A 19,428-nucleotide genomic window follows, 5' to 3' on the forward strand; every position below is an offset into this window, starting at 1 on the left:
AGACCATGTGAAGAACTGCAGAAGCATGTAAAGGAGAATACCGCTGAATTTCACTACTCAGATGTTTGCCTGTGGTCTAGGACAGTTCAGTTTTTTTATTATCGGTGGACAGTTATGGGCAGAAGTGGGACGAGAGTTTGTCCTAACTGCAAATCTGTGATGTCAGACCGATGTTTATCTCCTGAGAATGAAGTGGAAAAGATGAGAAATGAGACTGACCTTTCCTGCCTGCAGCAACACAAAGACTTTTTTAGAAATCTTGACTTACTTTTTAGGAGGCTTCATAATTTTGGAATGAACACGGTGCTGCAATACTTTTACAGACAAACCCTGCAAAAAAATTTTAGATGTAGATTTATTCTATTCGGTCCATTTCAATGATTTTTCCACTCGGCGGTGCGAGTCCCTGTAGAGAGGACTGTGCAATGTGTGCAAAGTAATTGGTGCCAGTCTCCTGTCGAAGTGGACATCTACCGCTCCCTGATGTGCTCTTGTGCAACAGCTATTGTCAAAAAACCCTGGAAATGAGCTGAGCGAGCAGGGTGGGTAAATTAACTCCAGCCACCAGGCAAACGCTGGTGAATTTAGTCTGTGGGTGGTAGGTTTGTCTGCACTAACAGCCGCTTTGACAGGTAGCCAATCATCCTGAAGAGGGCCTGTTCTATTTTTAAAATATCTAGTTGGCTGATGAGAGTGTGGAAATGGCTGAAACCGTGATCTTTAGGCATAACAGTAAGTTTCCTGCCACTGATCCATCAAAACCTCCATTAAACGTCAGAAGTTTCTATGAAATCAGCTGCTGTAGAGTTTCCTTGATTGATTGTACCCCCCAAATTCCAATGTGTACATCTCAATACGTACAAAATGGCTAATTATGTTGAATTTAAACTGGGGATGTGGGTTCGTTTTACTCATTTAGGTGTAAAACAAAAATCAAATCTAAAGCCGCTTTTCCACCGCATGGTACCGGCTCAACTCGCCTCGACTCGACTCTACTCGCTTTTGGTCGTACCACTTGGTTTTCCACTGCAGATAGTACCCCCTCAATGTGCCACCAAAAAAAGTACCAGGTACCAGGTAATATGGTACCTGGTACTTGCCCAATGGAAAACCAAAAAAGGCGAGTAGAGTCGAGTCGAGTTGAGCCGGTACCATGCGGTGGAAAAGCGGCAAAAAAGCATTCTCTGAGGCTGAAGTCTCCCGTTGGTTGCATAACTGAATGACATCACATCTTAGTAAAGCGGGTTCTGGCTTTGGGAAAGTTGTTCCTGTTCCCAGGTACGAACTGATCTGTCCTAGGTCAGAGGGAATCACGTATGTGAGTGTGTAAATTGAAGCGGATGAGTTGTAAAACCAAATTTCCTGTAGTAAACATGTGGTGTTGACTCAGGGGCGTAGCGGGAGAACAGGGGATCGGGTCCGAAGCGGTAAAGGGACTCAAGTTTCTTTTCTGTACGAGTCACTCGAGCGGAGCAGCAGAGATGCACAGGTTGTTTAAGGCACAGGCGACCTGCACGATCTTATCGAAGGTGGAGAGGTTGGACGTGCGCTCCGAGGCCGTGGTGAAGGGGCTTTCCACGGGGCCGGTCAGCATGGCGTACCGCTGCTTCACCATGGAGATCACCTTCTCCACGTGCCTGTGCACGCTCAGTGTCTCGGAGGAGGCATCGGCCGGCGGGGAGCCCCCCGGCCCCCCCGAGCCCCCCGAGCCCCCCGAGCCCCCGTACGCTTCCTCTCCGTCGCGGTAGGCGCCGGCAGTTTTAAACAAGGCCCCGCGGGCGGCCACCGACTCGCCGATGTCGAGGTCGCGGCTCGCCAACACCACGTCGCCCGGGAGGAGCTTGCACAGGAAGCCGCAGCCCTCCGCCAGGTTCTTGTCGCTGACGTTCCCCAGCACGCCCCTGGAGACGAAGGTGACCACGCCCTGCGGAGCCACGCCGATCAGATACTTCAACTCGTTACTGCTAGTCCCCGCCCCCTGAGGAGACTGAGAGCTCGGCGCCGCCCGCTGCTGCTGCTGGCCGCCGCGAGAAACCGGCTCCTCGAACGGCACCGTGAAGCAGTCTATGATGACGGCGCAGTCGGGGTGCGAGGAGCGCAGGGCCGCCGGCAGGTTCTTCCGGAGCTCGGCTCTGGAGGGCCAGAAGACCGCCGTCGGCACCAGGGTGGAGGACATGATGTTCACCATCCGGTGCACCGTTCTGGTCACCGTGCCGACTTTCACGCCGAAGCGGTAGGCGAGGTCCTGGTTGCGGAGGTCCAGGCGGAGCCGCATCAGAGTCAGCAGCAGCTGCTGGAACTTGGAGAGCTTCACGTTCTTGATCCCGTCCATGTGCGGCGCCAGGAGCCACATGACCGTCTCCAACACAAAGTAGTTGGGTAAGCCGGTGTAGAACTTCACCTTCTCCGCGTCGTTCTTCAGAGACGTTTCAGACAGCGACATTTTCTCCACAGACTCCCTGAGCGCCTGGTTCTCCTTCTTCAGGGCTTTCAGGATGTCGTCAAAGTTAACCGCCGTGTCAGACTTCTGCGTGAACCTTCCTTTTTTGCTGTCGCTCGCAGATTCTGGGTCATCATCATCATCATCGTCGTCGTCTTCATCGTCATCATCGCTGCTCAGGGAGGATGACGTGCTCTCCTCCTCCCCCTCCTCCTCCTCGGGGGGCGGCGCCTGCCCCCGCTCCCCCACCACACACCTGCCCTGACCCTGCAGGAACAGCAAGGCATTGGCCGCCTCCACTTGTGCCTCCTGCTTGTCCAGGAGCTCTAAGGCACCCGGTTCCTTCATCTCCGGGGATAAGGGAGCGGCGGTGAACACAGACGGGACATAATCTGGCGACCGCGGGTTCTTCACCTGTTTACCTGGATGTGGGAAGGAGGGAAACAGGGAGGTGGTAAGGAGGAGGAGTAAAAAAGAAAACATATAAAAATGTCTTTATGCCTCATTAGGGATGGGACAATATATCGAAATTCAATATATCGCAATACAAAAATATCATATTATATCAAAATATCATATTTATTCTGCTGTAGTAATCACAAATGAGACGCTTGACCATCACAATTTCACAAGCTCTCCATCCCATTATTTACACTTTGTAATGACATTTTTAAATTGTTGTTTACATTCTAGCAAGCCAATGCCATCGCTAGAAAGATTTGTGGCTCAGAAATAAACGTAATTCTGCACAGTCATAATTTGTTGTCATTGAACTTTTATTCATTACATCATCATGGTTGTATCGCATCGTGAAGCCCATTTCGCATATCGAATCGTATCGTGAGATAAACATATTGTCATTCATCTGCTGTGCAAATAAAACATAGTCTACTTTTGTAAATTTATTTCAGAGTTGGAATAAAAGTTAACACATGAGCTTCTTTTCACTCGTCAGAATTGAGTTCATAATGATGGACTTGTGGTGAGTGAACGGACACGCGGACCGCATTCACCCATTGTTTCATTGACAAGTTTGACTGCATTGACGTTACCTGAGATGAAGTGAGTACTACAGAGCCGGCTGCCGTCGTTCGGCACCCATCCCTCCCGGTTCACGGCGGCGATCCAGCGCTGCTTCCTCTCGGGGTCCCGGGGGAACCGGTAGAAAGACAACGCGGTGCCCGGCGTCCTTCTGTTCCTGCAGCCGGCCACCACACAGGTGTGAACCATAGTAAGGCCACGGAGAGGCGTGGAGGTGCGTGTGCTGCTGTTTGTTGGCTGTTTTGACTCCCAAAATGGTGGCTGGCCAGACGGGAAAAAAGCTCCCCGACTTCGGTACCGTCATCCACGGCTGTTTGCCTTCAGTGATCTGATTGGGCATCGCCGATATTCTTAGCGCGACGTCATCGGCACGCGACTTGAAGTTGTGCTGCTGCTGCTGCTGCTGCTAACGGCCCCCAGGGGATAAAGACGTTGTAGCTATCGTTAAATTCAGTCAGATTTTCGTTTTTTTTAAGGTATGGCTGTGGGATCAAGAGTGGCACAAGAGGGAAGAAAGAAAGAAGCAGAAAACCCAGCGGACGGAGAAAAGGTTAGAGCAGTTGCTAGCTAAGTTGACGCTAGCTCTCGGTTTGTTTTGCTCGATGCTAACAGTGTAAACATGAATTAGCTTGACATTTCATATCCCATATTTTACCAGTTGTCTGTTTTTCGACTTAACAGTATGCTTTATATGCTTGTGAGCAGTCAAGGGATTGCTCACCACAGCGTGAGTGTTGGAAATGTAATGGTGTTGGAATTTAGCCACACACACACACACACACACACACACACACACACACACACACACACACACACAGAGCTGGAAAAATGTAAACACAAGCTAAATTCATCTTCTGGCCTTATTGCTCAGCCCAAAAGACAACAAAAAACAATAAACACACTGTATATGCGTATTGAAGGCATTAATACCAGAGAAAAGCCTGGTTCTGATGATCCTGAATGACTGTAATTACACGATGCCTATGTGTTTTATGTCTTATGCCTGTTATGTGTTTTTATATGCCACGGGTAGCCAAAGGCAAATCTCCACGTGTAGATAATAAAGGTTTTATTTTCTAATCTAATCTAATCTAATTAAGGGAATAGACCAAATTAAGTTTAGTGAATGGGGAAAGGAGGAATGCCAGGGCTTCAAAATGAGGGGTTTCCATTTTCCCCCCCACTCATTTTTAAAGGATATTACAGTTTTTCTGCATTTCCCTGCCTTGTCTGATCTGTTGGTCCCACAGCCCGGCCGGTCTGTTGAGGGTCTTGACCTCCAGCGATGGCCGGCATCACAGGATGGATAAGCTGGCCGGGGGGAACGATCCAGCTACAGAGCTTCAGATTTACACCTGGTAAGACAATGGATCCTAAAGCAATACATCAGCAAATAGTCACTTTATTCTGAGACACAGATAGACCAGTCCATTTAGCAACTGGGCCAACTCTTGGGATTTACTGATACTGAGCAGGGTCCACATTAGTAAAATTGATCAGAATCTGAGTACTAATATGATCAGTGGTCTAGTCATAAATCTTAATGTTGCTTATATATGCTCTCCTGTCTGGATATATAGGCTGCTTGTTAAAATAACTCCCATTCTCACAGGTTTTATGCATGTGGGCCCTGTGCGGTTCTTGTGAGATTCTTTGATTGCGATGATTTATCACCTGCCAAATCTATTTTTGCCTATCCATGTTATTTTCTCACAGGATGAAAAAGCTTTGAAAGAGCTGACAAGTCTGGTGAAACACGTGAATCCTGAAGTTCTTCTCCAGCAGAAGTTCGACTTCAGCTTCGCCGTTAGTCGACCCAGAACCTAAAAGACGAGGCTACAGGTAATCAGGGTGGGAAACTTCTTCTGCAGATCCCAAATTTTATCAGCCATGTTCACCATTTTGCTAGCTGTATATTTTTTTTATGTACCAAAGTGTTTGGAAGAGTAGAAAAACATACCATCCATGACCAAAACATTTACATTCGTTTATCTGGATGTTCGTCAAAACAAAAAATGCTGAATGTAAAAATAAAATGTTCATAGGGGTGATCATAAAGTGTTTCAGTTTTATCCTAAATAAAACAAAATTACATTCATAAAACATGTACACTGTGGCTTTATCGCCTTTTCTTTTCCACTTGAGTTGAGGGCTTTAACACAGATCTGTGGCACAAGTGAATAATACTGGTTTAAGAAATTGTTGTGATTGGGCTTTCTTGTATGTTTCAGAGTGGAAGACAGCAGCAACACAGCGTCGGGTCGGGAAGGAGCGGACGATTCAAATCACACGACAGTCTCAGTGTTTCAGATGTTTCCATCAGCGCGGCTCCACTGCAGGGCCGCATGAAACCCTGCTGACCTGGAAATGTTTGCTCTGTTTTTTATTTGTATTTTTTTTTCTACACACACACACACACACACACACAGTTCCCATTCATCTCTAATGAAGAGTCCTGTTTTCCTGCCAGATTATTTCCTGTTTTGTTTTTACAGATCCCATCCTTGCAAAATCATACTGCAGGGGATCTACAGGTTCTAAATTTAAGCCTTTCTGCCTTAATTATGAAAAGTAATGGAATATTACATCAGGGCCGCGGATCGAAAGCCTTTCTTGTTTTTTTTGCCATTCATGCTGTAAAATAAGAGTTCAAATCATACATTTAAATGGAATTGTCTTTGTTTCTGTGTTCTGTTTATTTTGAGATGTAAGAAGGTTTTTAACATTACTTAAACTAGTGCAGTGCCCGTTCAAAACGTGCCTGTCCGGAACGGGCCGATTGCCGCTTGCAGCTTTCTCGAGAACCGCTCGTGCCCGTACCGCTTGAGCCCCGCTGCTGCACAGAGCGCTGTCCGCTTGTTTATTCAAAGTTTAGTAATATTGAACGTGTCGCGTGTCCAAATTGCACCAAATCCGACACTGCACGTCCTTGGGTCCCCAGCAATACACCCGCCAAGTGTGAAGTCGATCGGACGAACGATTCTCGAGATATGCGACGGACACACACACACACACACTCACAGACAGATTCCTCGCTTTATAGTTAGATGTCCACTAAATTAAGATCAGTCTTGAGAGAGCTCAAATCAGCTCTGTATGCAATAACATGTGATGCTTTTATTATATACAGGACAGTTTACATCTAAAAGTATAAAGCTATAAAAGTGCAAATTATTGACTACTCATGCATTAGAACTATTTACAATTGTCTGAGACAGCGGTTCTCAACCCTGTTGGTTTGTGAGTGAACAGTTTAACCTGAAGAAGAATGATTTTCCATTTTGTCAGGTTGTTTCATTTAATTAATTAATTAATTATCAGAGGAGGCCTGGAGGCTGAAAACTAATTGGCATTTCACAAGGGAGAAAAAAGCAAAAGTTAGAGAAAAATTACACATAATAAATTTGTACAGTAGAAATGTTTTTTTTCCTATCCCATAAATTATCTTGTGACCCACAGGTTGAGAACCACTGGTCTAAGATACAGAAGTCTTCAGGCCTAGATTTGGCTAACTCAGTGGAAAGTTGATTAGCCACAAGTTTCTCTCAAGTGATGTTTTAAATGGAAGCCCGAGTGATGGCTGGTGTTTCTTAAACTGTGACTTGTAGGTCCAAGCAGGTTCTTGTGGGACTAGGTTTGTGTTCAGGTGGCTGGTGTGATTCCTAGCTGTCGGGTGACGTTCAGCTGTGTGAGATGAGTTTGTAGACGGAGCTGATCCCGACGCCGTGGACGTGCTCCAGCCTCTTGAGCTCGGTCAGACACAGGAAGTATATGGGAGCCTTGGTTCCCACGCCGGTGATCCTCCTCAGCTCCTCCATCGCAAACTCCGCCTGTCCTCCTGCAGGGGGCGCCGCACAACAGCAGAGAGGAGACATCAGACAGCTGCTGAGCCCAAAAACGGCTCCTACACAATCCCAACACTATAGAGACTATACATTTTAACCATATCGTTTATAATAAAAAATGTTCTACCTCTCGTCTTGTCTCCCATTTTGTTATTTCTTTTCCTACCGTTTCTCTCATATGATCGTTGTAGGGTCACAGGAATATTATCAGGCCACTGTGACCTCTGACCCTTGCATTCCTCAGTCTTGGTTGCTTGTAATGTCAGCGATTTAGGAATTGAATCTCAATCTGCGTGTGTGTAAGAGTATCAGCCGAATGCCTAAAATGTAACCGTGCTGTATACTGTAACGTGCAGTTTGTGGAAAAACTACAACACGCTACATGAAGAGTTTCAACATGCTACATCCAGACCGTTCTGCTCGCATCACACTGTGGTCGTTTGTTGCTGTAAACCAACTCCCAAGGTGAAATGACTGTGCCACTTGAGCTGGATCTTTTACCGGCGGCGGGTCAGATAATACGCTGCATATTCCACTTTTGCGTCACGTGCCGGCGGGAGAGAGAGTGAAGGTCAAAGGTTCGAGCCGGGCTGAGGGCAAGAGCTGCATGTTACACGGCTGCCAGCGACCGTGATGATAATGATAATAAGTATATTTATATAGCACCATTCATACATAAGAGTGTGCAGTGCTTTACATAAAACAGATTTAATAAATTGATTAAAAACAGTAAATGGATTAAAACCATTATATTAAAATTGGAAAAATCCAAAATACTCCAGCATAGGAATGACCCTCTTTGCTGATGACAACAGCAATTCTAAAATGATCAACTCATAAAATGACAAGCAAACAATAAAACAGAAGACTAAATAACACTGTAAAGGGTAAAAGGCATTGTTAATTAAAAGCTAAGTTAAATATATAGGTTTTGATATCTGTTGGTAGAGTGTTGACTGGTTACAGTAGTGTTTGTTGACCAGATTGTGTGTTTGGACCCTGCTAGCGGAGTTGGGGTCACATTAAAGACTGCAGGCAGTTTATAGGGGCGAGTGTGATATCGCTGATACCATGTAATATAGCCTCTTGGTGTAAATTAATAGTCCTGCGTCGCCACTTGATCCTTTTCAGGTAATGAACTGGATGAGATACTGTGTGTGTATTTCATGGTTCATGGCTGGTGAGCGGAGGGCTTACAGTTTGAGCCGGGCTTCAACATCGAGTGGCAACGGCAGCTCCGCTAATTCAAATAAGGTAAACCTGCTGAGTGGAGGCTTTCCAGTTCAAATGCATGCTGAAGGATTTCAGTAATTCTTCAGTGAAGCCAATCAGGACCAAGTCCAGTTAGTCCACGACTGCTTGTAAAAAAAGGATGGATTTTGAATATATAATAACTTTAAAATTAACCGTTCAAACAAAATCAAATTGTAACAATGTCTTCATTCAACATCTTTGGTCATATATGTATATAAATAGAGGAATACTTGAATTCCTATAATAGTTCCCCTTTAATGCCATGATGAGGGATTCAGTTTCTACTCGAGCCACCCATTCTAAAACTGTCTAAAACGGCACATGCTGTACTGAAAGTGGAGAAACGTCTGACTGACCGTGGCCCTGGTCTGCGGTGGCGCTGTTGATCTTGTGGACGGCCTGGTTGAGGCTGGACAGCGTCATCTGCCTCAGGTAGCTGGGTAAACTCTGGAAGTCACTCTCTGACACCGCAGACATACTCACGGCTCTGGGAGGAGAACAGAAGAAGAAGAAGTTACAACTCAAATCTGGATAAGAACTAGATGCAGGAGTGTGATCAGGACAACACTAATACAACAAAACATGGGAGGAAAAAAAACACGAGCCTTTATTAGAAATGAATGGGAGGCACAAATGCAAAAACCCCAAAATCTTTTTCAAAATCATGCAGTAGGTGGAGAGAAACTCAAACTGGGTGCAAAATGACTTCCGGAAGGATTTTGGCAGCCATTTTCATACCATCGCCATGAGATCCCATACGAATTCTAGCTGTTAAGGACAACTTTGCACTAACCCAGTCATACTAGCCATGGGCAACCGGGCTAGTAAAGCATCCAAGTCCGATTTCAGTCGCCACTGAGACTGGAAGAGTTTTAATATAATTACATATGTCAAACTGACATTTTGCCAACACTCTAACTTGGTGAAGCTATTGCTGCTCCAATCTGTGTATGTGTAAACCATTTCTGTAAAGTAGATTAATGACCAGTGACACAGAGGTAAGCTGTTTTTTGAGTGTGTTTACCTGTTTTCTTTCCCTGCAGGTCTGGGATGTGGGGGCACAACTGCCATGGACTTCTTCAACTGAGTCTGGGACACAAGCTACAAAACCAAAGTGAAAAAGTGAAAAAGCACATAACATGCAGAGTGGGAATATACTTTGCTGTTCCCCAAAGATATAAAATTTCAGGTATTGACTGTTGATTTGATTGATTTTAGGGAGAGGGCACTTTGACAGGACATGCGGCTGCAGACGGACACATCTGCTGTTACAGAGATTTGAACCTGATTTTGTTGTCTGTGTTCTCATCACTTAATTTGTAAGTTCACCAACAGACTTACTTTACAGATGTCCTGTGTCACGGAGCTGAGGTCTGGCATCTCCGGCATCTCCGGGGTGCTGGGCTCTCTGTAGCCCCCTCTGACCCGGGGCGTCCCCAGGCTGAACTCCTGGGTGGGACCGTCCAGGTCCAGCCTGGGGACACAGCGCTCCTCAGCCTCACCCGGCTGCTTCGTCACTCCTGCACTCCTCTACGGGCAGAAAGACAGATAAACATACAATAGACAGCATATTTCTGCAAAAGAATTGTCTTTGGTGCTCGGAAAAAAAATAAGCGTCTCTCCTATATCACCCCTTCTCTACTTTCTTATGGTCTAAATAAACAACAACAAAAATGCAGAGTCAACGACCCACTCTCCTGACTGACGTGTCGGACCGTTGTCAGATGGATTTATGGTTGATTTATACATAGTTGAAGCCAATCTTTGCAGAAAGAGTAAAAATGGGACAATGAGCTGAAGTTGGTTTTTGTTTTAACTGCGATCTTTTTTAACGTGGAAGACAATAAGAAGCAAATAAGCAACAGCTGGTCTTCTCTTGCCTTCATCTTTTAATATGAAATCTCTATTAGACTGCAAAAAAGACTGACTTCAGCTCATTGCCCCCTTATATGACTGTAAGTGGGACTGAAGCAGAGCAGCATCGCCTGCACAGTAAATGTTAAAAAATCAATAAATCAATAAACCAGAATATCTCAATTAAAAATCACCTTGAGGAAAATAACAGCTTTAAATCAGTAAACCACATTTAACCACAGTTGAGCTGGTGACTTGTTAGTGGAGGAAACGACCATTACTGCCACTCAAATGCAGGTAAATTTTGGCAGTGACTGGTAAGACTTTAGTCTTAACCAGCCATCATTTGGAGGGTCTCTCCTATTCCAAAAATATAGATGCCTGGTGAAAATAATGCAAAATCACAGACTTTTTCCAGACCTTCATTTGTATTTGAAGATTTTGGTTGGTGTTCAGTCTGTCGTCTTGCTCCTACTGACTCTACAGATGAAGATTTATTCTTCACAGCAACATATATCAGAACATGTGAGATGAGTATGTATGTATATTGGGACAATACAATATTTTTTCCATACTTTTCCAAACATTTTGTGCAATTTCCAGACTTTAAGACCTGTAAATCACCAAATTCTTTTACCATACACTTTCAGAGTGTCCAGGCTTGTGTAGGATGATGCAGGCTGGGGATTTCTGGGATACAGCAGCCAGAGTGTGAAAAGGCGAGTTTCCTGCCTCGGTCTTACATTTAGCAGAGAGCTCCCCAGAATCGACTCCAGGTTCGGCATCTGCGGCATCTGCGTGTCCTCGCCGCCGCCGATCGACATCTCTGGAACATCGTATTCCCAGCTCCGCTGGGAGCCGGCCGCTCCGTTGCGGGGCGACGGCAGATGGAAGGCGGGGTTTTCATCGCCGGCTCGCGTGTCGGCGGGCTCGAGCTCTCCTGCGCCCTGCGAACAAAAAGCAAAACAGTCACACAGTCTTAGAGGGAATCCTCTGTCTTAAGACACATCTTTGTGACTTTTATCATCCAGTCAGATCAGGACGCATAAAGTCTGGTGCACAAAAGAAGAGAAAACATGAATTTCTCTATCAGGGGGATCAAAAGAGTGTCACATAAATAGACTAATATTACCCAGGTTTTCTATTCTTGTGGGGACATTTGGACACCACAAGGTACTAAAATCATGACTTTATTTTTCTCTCTTTTTTTTTATTTCTTCCTCTTCCCCCCCCCCCCTCTTCTTCTAATTCTCTCTTTTTTTCCCCTCTCACTTTTTCTCCTCCTTTTCTTTTTCCTTTCTCTTTTGTTTTTTCCTTGTTTTTCTTTCTCTCCCTCTCTCTCAAACACACACATTTGTTGTGGGGACATTTGGATGCCACAAGGTACTAAACCCACAACCATTTCTTTATCTTTCTCTCTCCTCCCTATTCCTCTCATTCTTCCTCCTCTTTTTCCCCTTTCTTTTATTTTTTCTTTCTCTGTTCTCTCTCTCCCTCTCTCTCTCTCTCTGTCACACACACACACATATATCTGTACCTTCCTGGTGCTGAACAGTGTGCTCAAGTATGGCGTTTGAAAAGCTGGGACCTCGGGGGTGGTGGGCTGGTTGCCGGGGCAACCGGGGGATTCTGGGTCGCCGTCCCCCAGCGCAGGCGGAGTGGTGCGACCGCTCGACTTGGTGATCTTAAACCCCAGGGTGCAGAACACCGGCGGCTCAGGAGACTCCATGCTGTCTGCTGAGGGAAACAGAGACAGTAGAGCACAGCGTCAGCTAGTGGCTCTACTGTAGCTAGAGGGAGAGCAGAGCAGGTTTTCATACAATTTTAATGATTTCTCTCATTTTTTACTGCAAAGTGGATGGTGATGTTTAGGAAAAATGCGATGTTATTAGTAGTATTATTTCATATTCAGTCATATATCAAGGCCTGTTTTTCCTAAAAAGCATTAAGTATTAGTAATAAGATCATTCCTTCCTTTGGAATATTCTTCCATTTTATATTTATTTATTTATATAGTTTATTTGATAGGGACAATACAAATTAACATAGTGCCACTTCAACTAGTTACAAACAAGTTGATGCAACTGATGTTCTGCATACAGAGATGATAGATATTGCTAGTTTCCAACTGTGTGACAAGCTGGACAGGCTTGAACCCAGGTCTTATAAGACTCTTTCTCTCTCTATGTGACCCTGCTGCTGACATTCAGGGGAGCCAGCGCAGGATGAAAAGAAGGTGCAACAGTCTCATACCATTTGTCTGTAAGCCGTCCATCACAGAGTTCACCGGCGGTACGGGGAGGACGTGTGGCGGTCTGTAAGACAAAACAGAGGACGCTGTTAAAGGGCAATAAGTAAGAGTTTCACTGTCCCATAGCACAAAATGACCATAGTATATCTGCAGGGGGGTTGATAAGGCTGTGGATCAATACCAACGACGCTCTACCTCTGGGTCTTCTCGACGTTCTTGCGGTGCAGGTCCATGGTGAAGTCGTTGTTGAAGCACGTGGTGTGCTCGGTGATGCCGAAGTGGTGCAGCTGGGGCATCTGCGGCTCGTCCTCCTCCTCCATGCGCAGCATGCACTTGGGCGTCACGGGCATGGGCGGCTGCACCGGCATGTGGAGCGAGGGGTGAGGCAGGCTCATCTCGGGCATGGGCGGAGCCTCGAGGCACGGCTCCGCCCTGCCCAGCGCTCGCTTCAGCAGCACCTCCGACAGGCCGAAGTCGGACAGCTTCGGGGTTCGCAGCGGGTCGGCGGGGGGCGGTCCCACCTGCGGAGGTGAGACGGGAGAGGGGTCGGCTCCGGCCTCACCCCGCTGCCCCTCCTCTCCCCCCGCTGGCCTGGCTTCATCCCCCTCCTCTTCTTCATCTGTGGCCTCTGACCCCTGACCTTTGACCTCTGTGTGAATGAATTAAAGTCAGCTCATATCTCAGTTTATCTTGATATCTGCAGTCCTAAGGTTTAATTTCAGGACATGCAGTGAACATTAGGGTGTTTTTTGTTGTTGTTGTTGATACATCTACAGTGTAACATGGCTTTCAAATATAAAAATAAATAGTCTTATCTGTCTTTAAAAAAAATGTTTCAGTTCACTGGGGTAGATTGTTCCCTTATGTCCATATATGTCCTTATATATTATATAAATAACAGAAAATCCTTGTTATCATGGAGAAGGAGCAATAGCTGCTATTCAAGAAGACACAGCAGAGACACAGTATGCTCATAAATATATCTACAGAGATGTCTAACAATATGAAATCCAAAAATATACATATTGATTGATTACACCACGTATTTAAGTCTATACTGTCTGTCTTTCACCCATACTCAGCTCCTGTCATTACTTACTGGTTGGTCTGTGGGTGTCTTGGGGAGCCTGGTATCCATATTTCTGACTGTGTCCGCTCAGCCTCTGGATGTCCTCAGTGAACCTCTGCTCCATCACCATGCAGGCCTTTATGAAGCAGCCCACCTCGTCCTCCTTCGCTCTCTGCTGGGCCAGCTGATCCTGGACCTGCCCCTACAGGAAAACAGTCGATCAACACGCCCCTTTCAGATGTAAAAACGGATGTAGTACATGGTAAACGCACTTAAACTGGTTGGAAATGTGTTGTTTAGCTTGTTCTATTAGCAGTTTCTTATGTTTCTATATGCAGGATGTAACTCTGAACGTCAAGCCAAACTCCGTTCAAAAATCTGGCAGTTTAATGTTTCCTCGTTTACCGGTGATCGTACATAGCTGGTAGAACATGACTTGTTTTTAGGAATCATCAGGATCTTCTTGTAGATTCGGCACATCGATAGTCCACTAAGCTGCACTTAATTTCAATAAAATCTCAAGTTATAGAACTGGTTGACACCGTTTGCTACCACCCTCCTGTGTATTTTGACGGTTGAATATTGTAGGATTACCAGCCGAACAACATTAAAAGTTGACATTGTACTGAAGTAAGCGCTGCTTGGTGTATTGGTTCTATGCCGAACTGAAGAGTGGCTCTTAATGACTCTAAAAAAGGTCTTACGTTTTTTTTCTAACAGGTAGGTTAAGCAAAGCGAGATTAAAATGCAAGACTTTGAATGGAGTTTGGCGTGACGTTCTCACCATCCGAAAGATCGACACCTAACGTATCTGAGATAGATCATGTCACTCATGTCAACTTACCTTGAGATCCCTGACCTCAGCGTTCAGCTCGTGATATGCTCGCATAGCTCTCTCGGCGTTTTCTGTAATAATAAAATTGTACGTAAATAAACGACTTTAGCATGTTGTGTCAAGTTTGCTAGCAGGGTCACCGGTTTACACCTCGCTGTCACTCACCGCCGTCGTCGTCGTTTCTGTTTTGATACGCGAGCTGAAGCTTGGCCGTTTCTGTCTCCAGAGTTACCGCCATCTTCTTCAGCTTGGTAAAGAACCGTGCCGTCGGGTCCATTTTCAGATAACAGCGGCAAATTATCAAACATTAAATCCGAGTAACAGCTAATTCCTAAACGTATACAGACGGACGGTGTTGCGACTTTTCGATTTTGGCGCCACTTCCGCGTTCAATCGGAAGTAGTTCTCACTCGTGTGTTTTTATGTTGGCATGCTAAGCCGTGCTGCCACCTAGTGATACTGGAGTGTATTACAGGAGACAGGACAAGCCACAGGAGCAGGCAGCTGTGGATGGATACTTCACAACAAATACTGATAAAACAATGATAAAATCTCTCATCATATAGAAGAATAAAGCCAGCTACAAATTTTCTCCTGACTTGCAGCTTTTTTCCTATTATACTTGCATCATGAACTCAAGTTCAGAGGGAGCTGGAGGTGGAGACATCTTATCAGACACGCTGATTATTCTGGAGAGTGTATAAATATTGGAGAAACAGTGAAGGTCACCACAAACCTGGACAAAGAACAACTGAGGTGAGTTTCTCCACAGCCTCCAACATTACTCAGGTAACAGGTCAGTAAACAATCAATAAACAAATTCACACCAATTTCTAATATTTTGACACCAGTTCTCAGGTGTTTGTGGTAACCTGCTGCCTTGCCTCCCAGCTGATCCGTCGGTCCGCAGCGCTCGAGCCATGGCGATGTTTGGAAAGGTTCTGGAGCCGGTGGGCTACATGCAGACCATGAGGTGAGGGTTTTGTGTGACTCTTTCCCCTTTATATCAACAATGTGACTTTAATCTAACCTAAATCATAATGCTGATTGGTGAAGGCTGACATGACTGCACACATTGTATCCCCGCTGGCCATAGTGGGACATTTGACCTCTAACCTTTTTGGTGCTTTCCTCTAACTGTTGAGCAAGAGGACTGAACTTTTTCCTTTTAGTCTGTTATGTTCCTGTATTTGTTTTTATTGTAGTCTGTCTCAAACTATTTTTATCAGTGCTGCTGCTGATTTTGGCCAGGCAATCCCTTGAAAAAGAGGTTTTTAATCTCAATGGGACTTCCTGGTTAAATAAAGGTTAAATAAAATGAGAAAATGTTGTCTTTATGTAACAAATGTATGTTCCACACACTGTCATTGCTTGAAACCCCCTGCTGAGACGGGCTGTGGTGTGTGTGTGTGTGTGTGTGTGTGTGTGTGTGTGTGTGTGTGTTGGTGTCAGGGTGGTGGTGCAGGGGATCTGCTCCTACCTGGGCGGCGGCGGCACGTCGGAGGAGACGGAGCAGGCCAGGAAGAACCTGGACTCCATCGACCAGGAGCTGGGAGCGTCGGGCTGCGGCCTGCTGAGCGACCGGGACGTCCACCAGCTGGAGGACGACCTCGCCACCGTGTACTACCAGCTGGGCACCGCGGTGAGGGGGGGGGGGGGGGGGGAGTCCTCAGAGGAAGGTTATCTTTAACACTGACAACTACAAATCTCCTTAATGAAGATAAACTGAGCAGAATCAGCTGTTTCTCTGGGTGTTTGCAGTGACATCAGCCTCATGTCGTGCTGAAACGATTAGTCGATTAAATCTTTGACTACTTAACATAGAACTTAAAACTTGACCATGTTCCACATACTGTAGATATTACGCACCTCCTGCACAAAGTCCATTTATTGCACAGAACTTCTGCACTATCATTTATAGTTTCTATTTTTTATATTACCTTTCTTATTACCTTTCCTGTATTATTTTTATTAGCTTTCCTGTACGTCCTTGGCACTGTTCCACCAATTGCTGCTGTGGCACCCAAGTTTCACCCAGGGGATAAAAAAAAAAAAAAGTGCAATCTTATCTTAATCCATTGGTCAATCCTCAAAATTAATCAATGATAATTTTGATAATCGATTAATCGTTTTACTCATTTATCAGTAAAAATACCAAACATTTCTCTGGTTCCAGCTTCACAAATGCAAAGATTTGCTGCTTTTCTCTGTTTCATATCATTAGAAAATGAATAGGCTGCTTTGGGTTTTTTGGCTGCTGGTCAGACGGAGTAATTTGAAGAGTCACTTTGGGCTCTGGTGACTTGTGATGGGCATTTGTCATTATTTTTGACATTTTACCGACTAAATGATTAATCGATAATGAAAATAATCGCTGTTGCAGTCCTAGCCTAAGAGCTACTGACAACTATAAAATGGTAGTATCGACTTCTCCTCAGTATCTCACCAGCTGCTTCGTTAGTTTTGTTGAAGGTCAGAGCCCCAGAGGGAGGAGTCGCCCTTCAGCTCCGACCGCTCAGATCCGCCTTCAGCCGAACCTCGATTCAGAGAATATTGTTGCTGTATCCCCAAAAATGTCTCAGAAACTAAGAAGAACAGAGTTGATTTCAGCTTTTCTACCACGTATTTTTGGAATTTGTGGTGTTTTGAGAGTTTCATAAACCCAGCAGGTCGGAGAATGTGATCCTCCAACTGAAGTTAAAACATGAAAATCAGCAACATTGGAGTTTTTTCACATGACAACAGCGATATGCAGGTGTACCAGGTGTACTTTCTGTGAGTGTTTGAAGGTATTTGGATTATTCTCACCCATCAGCCTAACAGAAAACTCTGAAATGTCTGAAAACGTCATGTTCGCTTCTCACACAGCAGAATGTTGTGAGAGTATTAACACTGGAGTATTTACAGTGTACCAAGGTTATTATAGTTTTGCATTTTTCATTAGTTTTTATTTTTATTTCATTTTGACTTTTTGTTTTCAATTTCAGTTTAGTTTTAATTAGTTTTTAAAGCAGGTTTGCTAGTTTAGTTTAGTTTTTATTTTTTTTAAATGCTTAGTTTTAGTTTAGTTTTTATTAGTTTCAGTGTTAGTTTTAGTCTTTTTTTGTAATATGGGGTATTTGTCAGGGGCGAAATTCAAAAAGGTCAAAAAAAATTGAAAAAAAACAAATTGGAAGATAGATTTCATATCCACCCAAAATACTCGGCTTATGTATGAAATAAATTGACAAAGATGAAAACTAAAGACATTTTCTCTATAATTTTAGTTTATTTTAGTTAGTTTTGTAAACACACAATACAGTTTCAGTTAGTTATCGTTTTCTTGTAAAGCCTCATTTTTATTGTTATTTCAGTTAACGAAAATGTTTTTTCACACCTAGTTTTCGTTATTTCGTTAATTTTCGTTAACGATAATAACCTTGCAGTGTACATGACTTTTAAGCTGATTTTAGCCACGATTTGGCATCATGACTGTTAGAAATCACTTTCCTCACAGTGTAACACACTGTATATACAGACATGCTGAGGAGAGACACTTATTTGTACTCAATAAGAATAATATGATACTTTACTGATACTTTATTAAGTTATTAAAAGAGTAAACCACAAGACCCAAAGAAAGAGAAAAGCCTAGGGGTGGGGCTAGGGGTGCACACACACACACACACACACAAAGTGAACTCTGGGTGTGGCATATTTTGGATCTTCAGGTTGCAGTAGCAGTGTTTAACCTTTAGAGGGCAGTCTGTACAGTTAGATTCATCTGAAGGAGGTTTTATGGTTTCTCTTTAAAACATATAAACGGTGGGTCGGGTTCGTATCAAATCCACCTCCGGTCACCGGTTTGACCTTGAGCTGTCTGAGGTGAACCCGCCCTTCAACAGACCAGAGATCAGCTTCCTGGAACAAAGGGCAAAGGATTTGGCAGCAGTGATAGAGTTAAAGAGGTGGATCTACTGTGAAGGGTGAAGTAACTGATTACTCAAGTTACTGTAACTGAGTAGCTTGTTTGTGTACTTCTACTTTAAGTACATTTTTACTGAAGTTTTGTCCTTTTAGTCCATTTTAAATCCCATCCATCACAGAACAGATTGTGTGTCTCTCCATCAGCAGCAGAAACTGGATCGACGTAAACTGACAAACTGTGGATCCATTCACAGTGAGAAGAGGAATCTGACTTTACTTTGTTTCTGCACTTTATTTTGTCGTTTCTAATGTTTCCAGTTAAAAGAATCCAGTCTGAACTCTGACCTCTCTCCTGTTAGAATCACATGGAAAAGATCACAGCTGACAACGTTCTCTTTTCTAAAGAGGAACTCAGGAACTTTCACTCTGAGGACATTTTAAATCAGACACTTTTTACTTTTACTGCAGTAGATTTTTACACCAGAAATTTAAGTAACCACAGCTGCTCCCTGGCAGTCAGGCTGATAGGTGTGTATGGCAGAAAGCAGAGGGTCAACACTGTAGCTTTGCCTGACAGTTCCTTCAGCTACAGCGACAGTTTCGGTCGCTTCATTGCACTAATTATATTATGTAAATGTAGATGTGTGACCTTTGACTCTATCGGCACACAGCCACTGTCCAGATGTAGGATTCATGTGTATCTGATTAGTGGCACGCTGTGGCTTTAGGGCAGCTCATTTTCAATTTAATCATTTCGAAATGTAAAAAGAAAGCGTTAGTTACTCTTTTCCTTTATAAGAGAGAATTCACTCTTAATTTTGAAAAAGAATCCCCTTCCTGGATTAGTTGAATCGAGAGTGAATTGAACTCACTCAGTTTACACAGTTGTGTTTGTCACCAAGCTCTTTCTCTGTGTAGTGTGTGTCTGCAGCA

At 44.4% G+C, this 19,428-nt stretch overlaps 1 protein-coding gene and 1 long non-coding RNA gene across 2 annotated transcripts; one reads left to right on the forward strand and one right to left on the reverse strand.

Annotated features, from left to right (window-relative positions):
• The first annotated feature begins 3,896 nt into the window (after positions 1-3,896).
• On the forward strand, positions 3,897-6,480 carry LOC139915429 (uncharacterized). The gene is made up of 4 exons (XR_013505139.1): positions 3,897-4,031; positions 4,732-4,839; positions 5,198-5,323; positions 5,713-6,480. It is a non-coding gene; the product is annotated as an uncharacterized LOC139915429 (long non-coding RNA).
• Positions 6,481-7,161: 681 nt separating this feature from the next.
• Positions 7,162-14,924, reverse strand: ska3 (spindle and kinetochore associated complex subunit 3). The gene is made up of 11 exons (XM_071904075.2): positions 14,755-14,924; positions 14,599-14,660; positions 13,785-13,956; positions 12,881-13,334; positions 12,688-12,749; positions 11,972-12,171; positions 11,178-11,381; positions 9,922-10,110; positions 9,605-9,681; positions 8,937-9,067; positions 7,162-7,319 (listed from the first exon to the last, which is right to left on the reverse strand). Exons 1-11 carry the CDS (start codon positions 14,864-14,866, stop codon positions 7,162-7,164), a joined length of 1,821 nt encoding a protein of 606 aa, XP_071760176.2. The 5' UTR covers positions 14,867-14,924.
• Positions 14,925-19,428: the final 4,504 nt, after the last annotated feature.

The sequence above is a fragment of the Centroberyx gerrardi genome, chromosome 10, assembly GCF_048128805.1.
Source record: "Centroberyx gerrardi isolate f3 chromosome 10, fCenGer3.hap1.cur.20231027, whole genome shotgun sequence".
In the NCBI taxonomy this organism is placed as follows: domain Eukaryota; kingdom Metazoa; phylum Chordata; class Actinopteri; order Beryciformes; family Berycidae; genus Centroberyx; species Centroberyx gerrardi.

Bases quoted from the DNA above. Each gene is read 5' to 3' on its own strand.
- ska3 (XM_071904075.2), bottom strand. From the start codon at position 14,866: ATGGACCCGACGGCACGGTTCTTTACCAAGCTGAAGAAGATGGCGGTA. The intron at 14,661-14,754 runs GTGAGTGACAGC...TTATTATTACAG, and splicing joins CAGAAACGACGACGACGGCG to AAAACGCCGAGAGAGCTATG. The intron at 9,068-9,604 runs GTAAACACACTC...TTCTCCTCCCAG, and splicing joins CCTGCAGGGAAAGAAAACAG to AGCCGTGAGTATGTCTGCGG.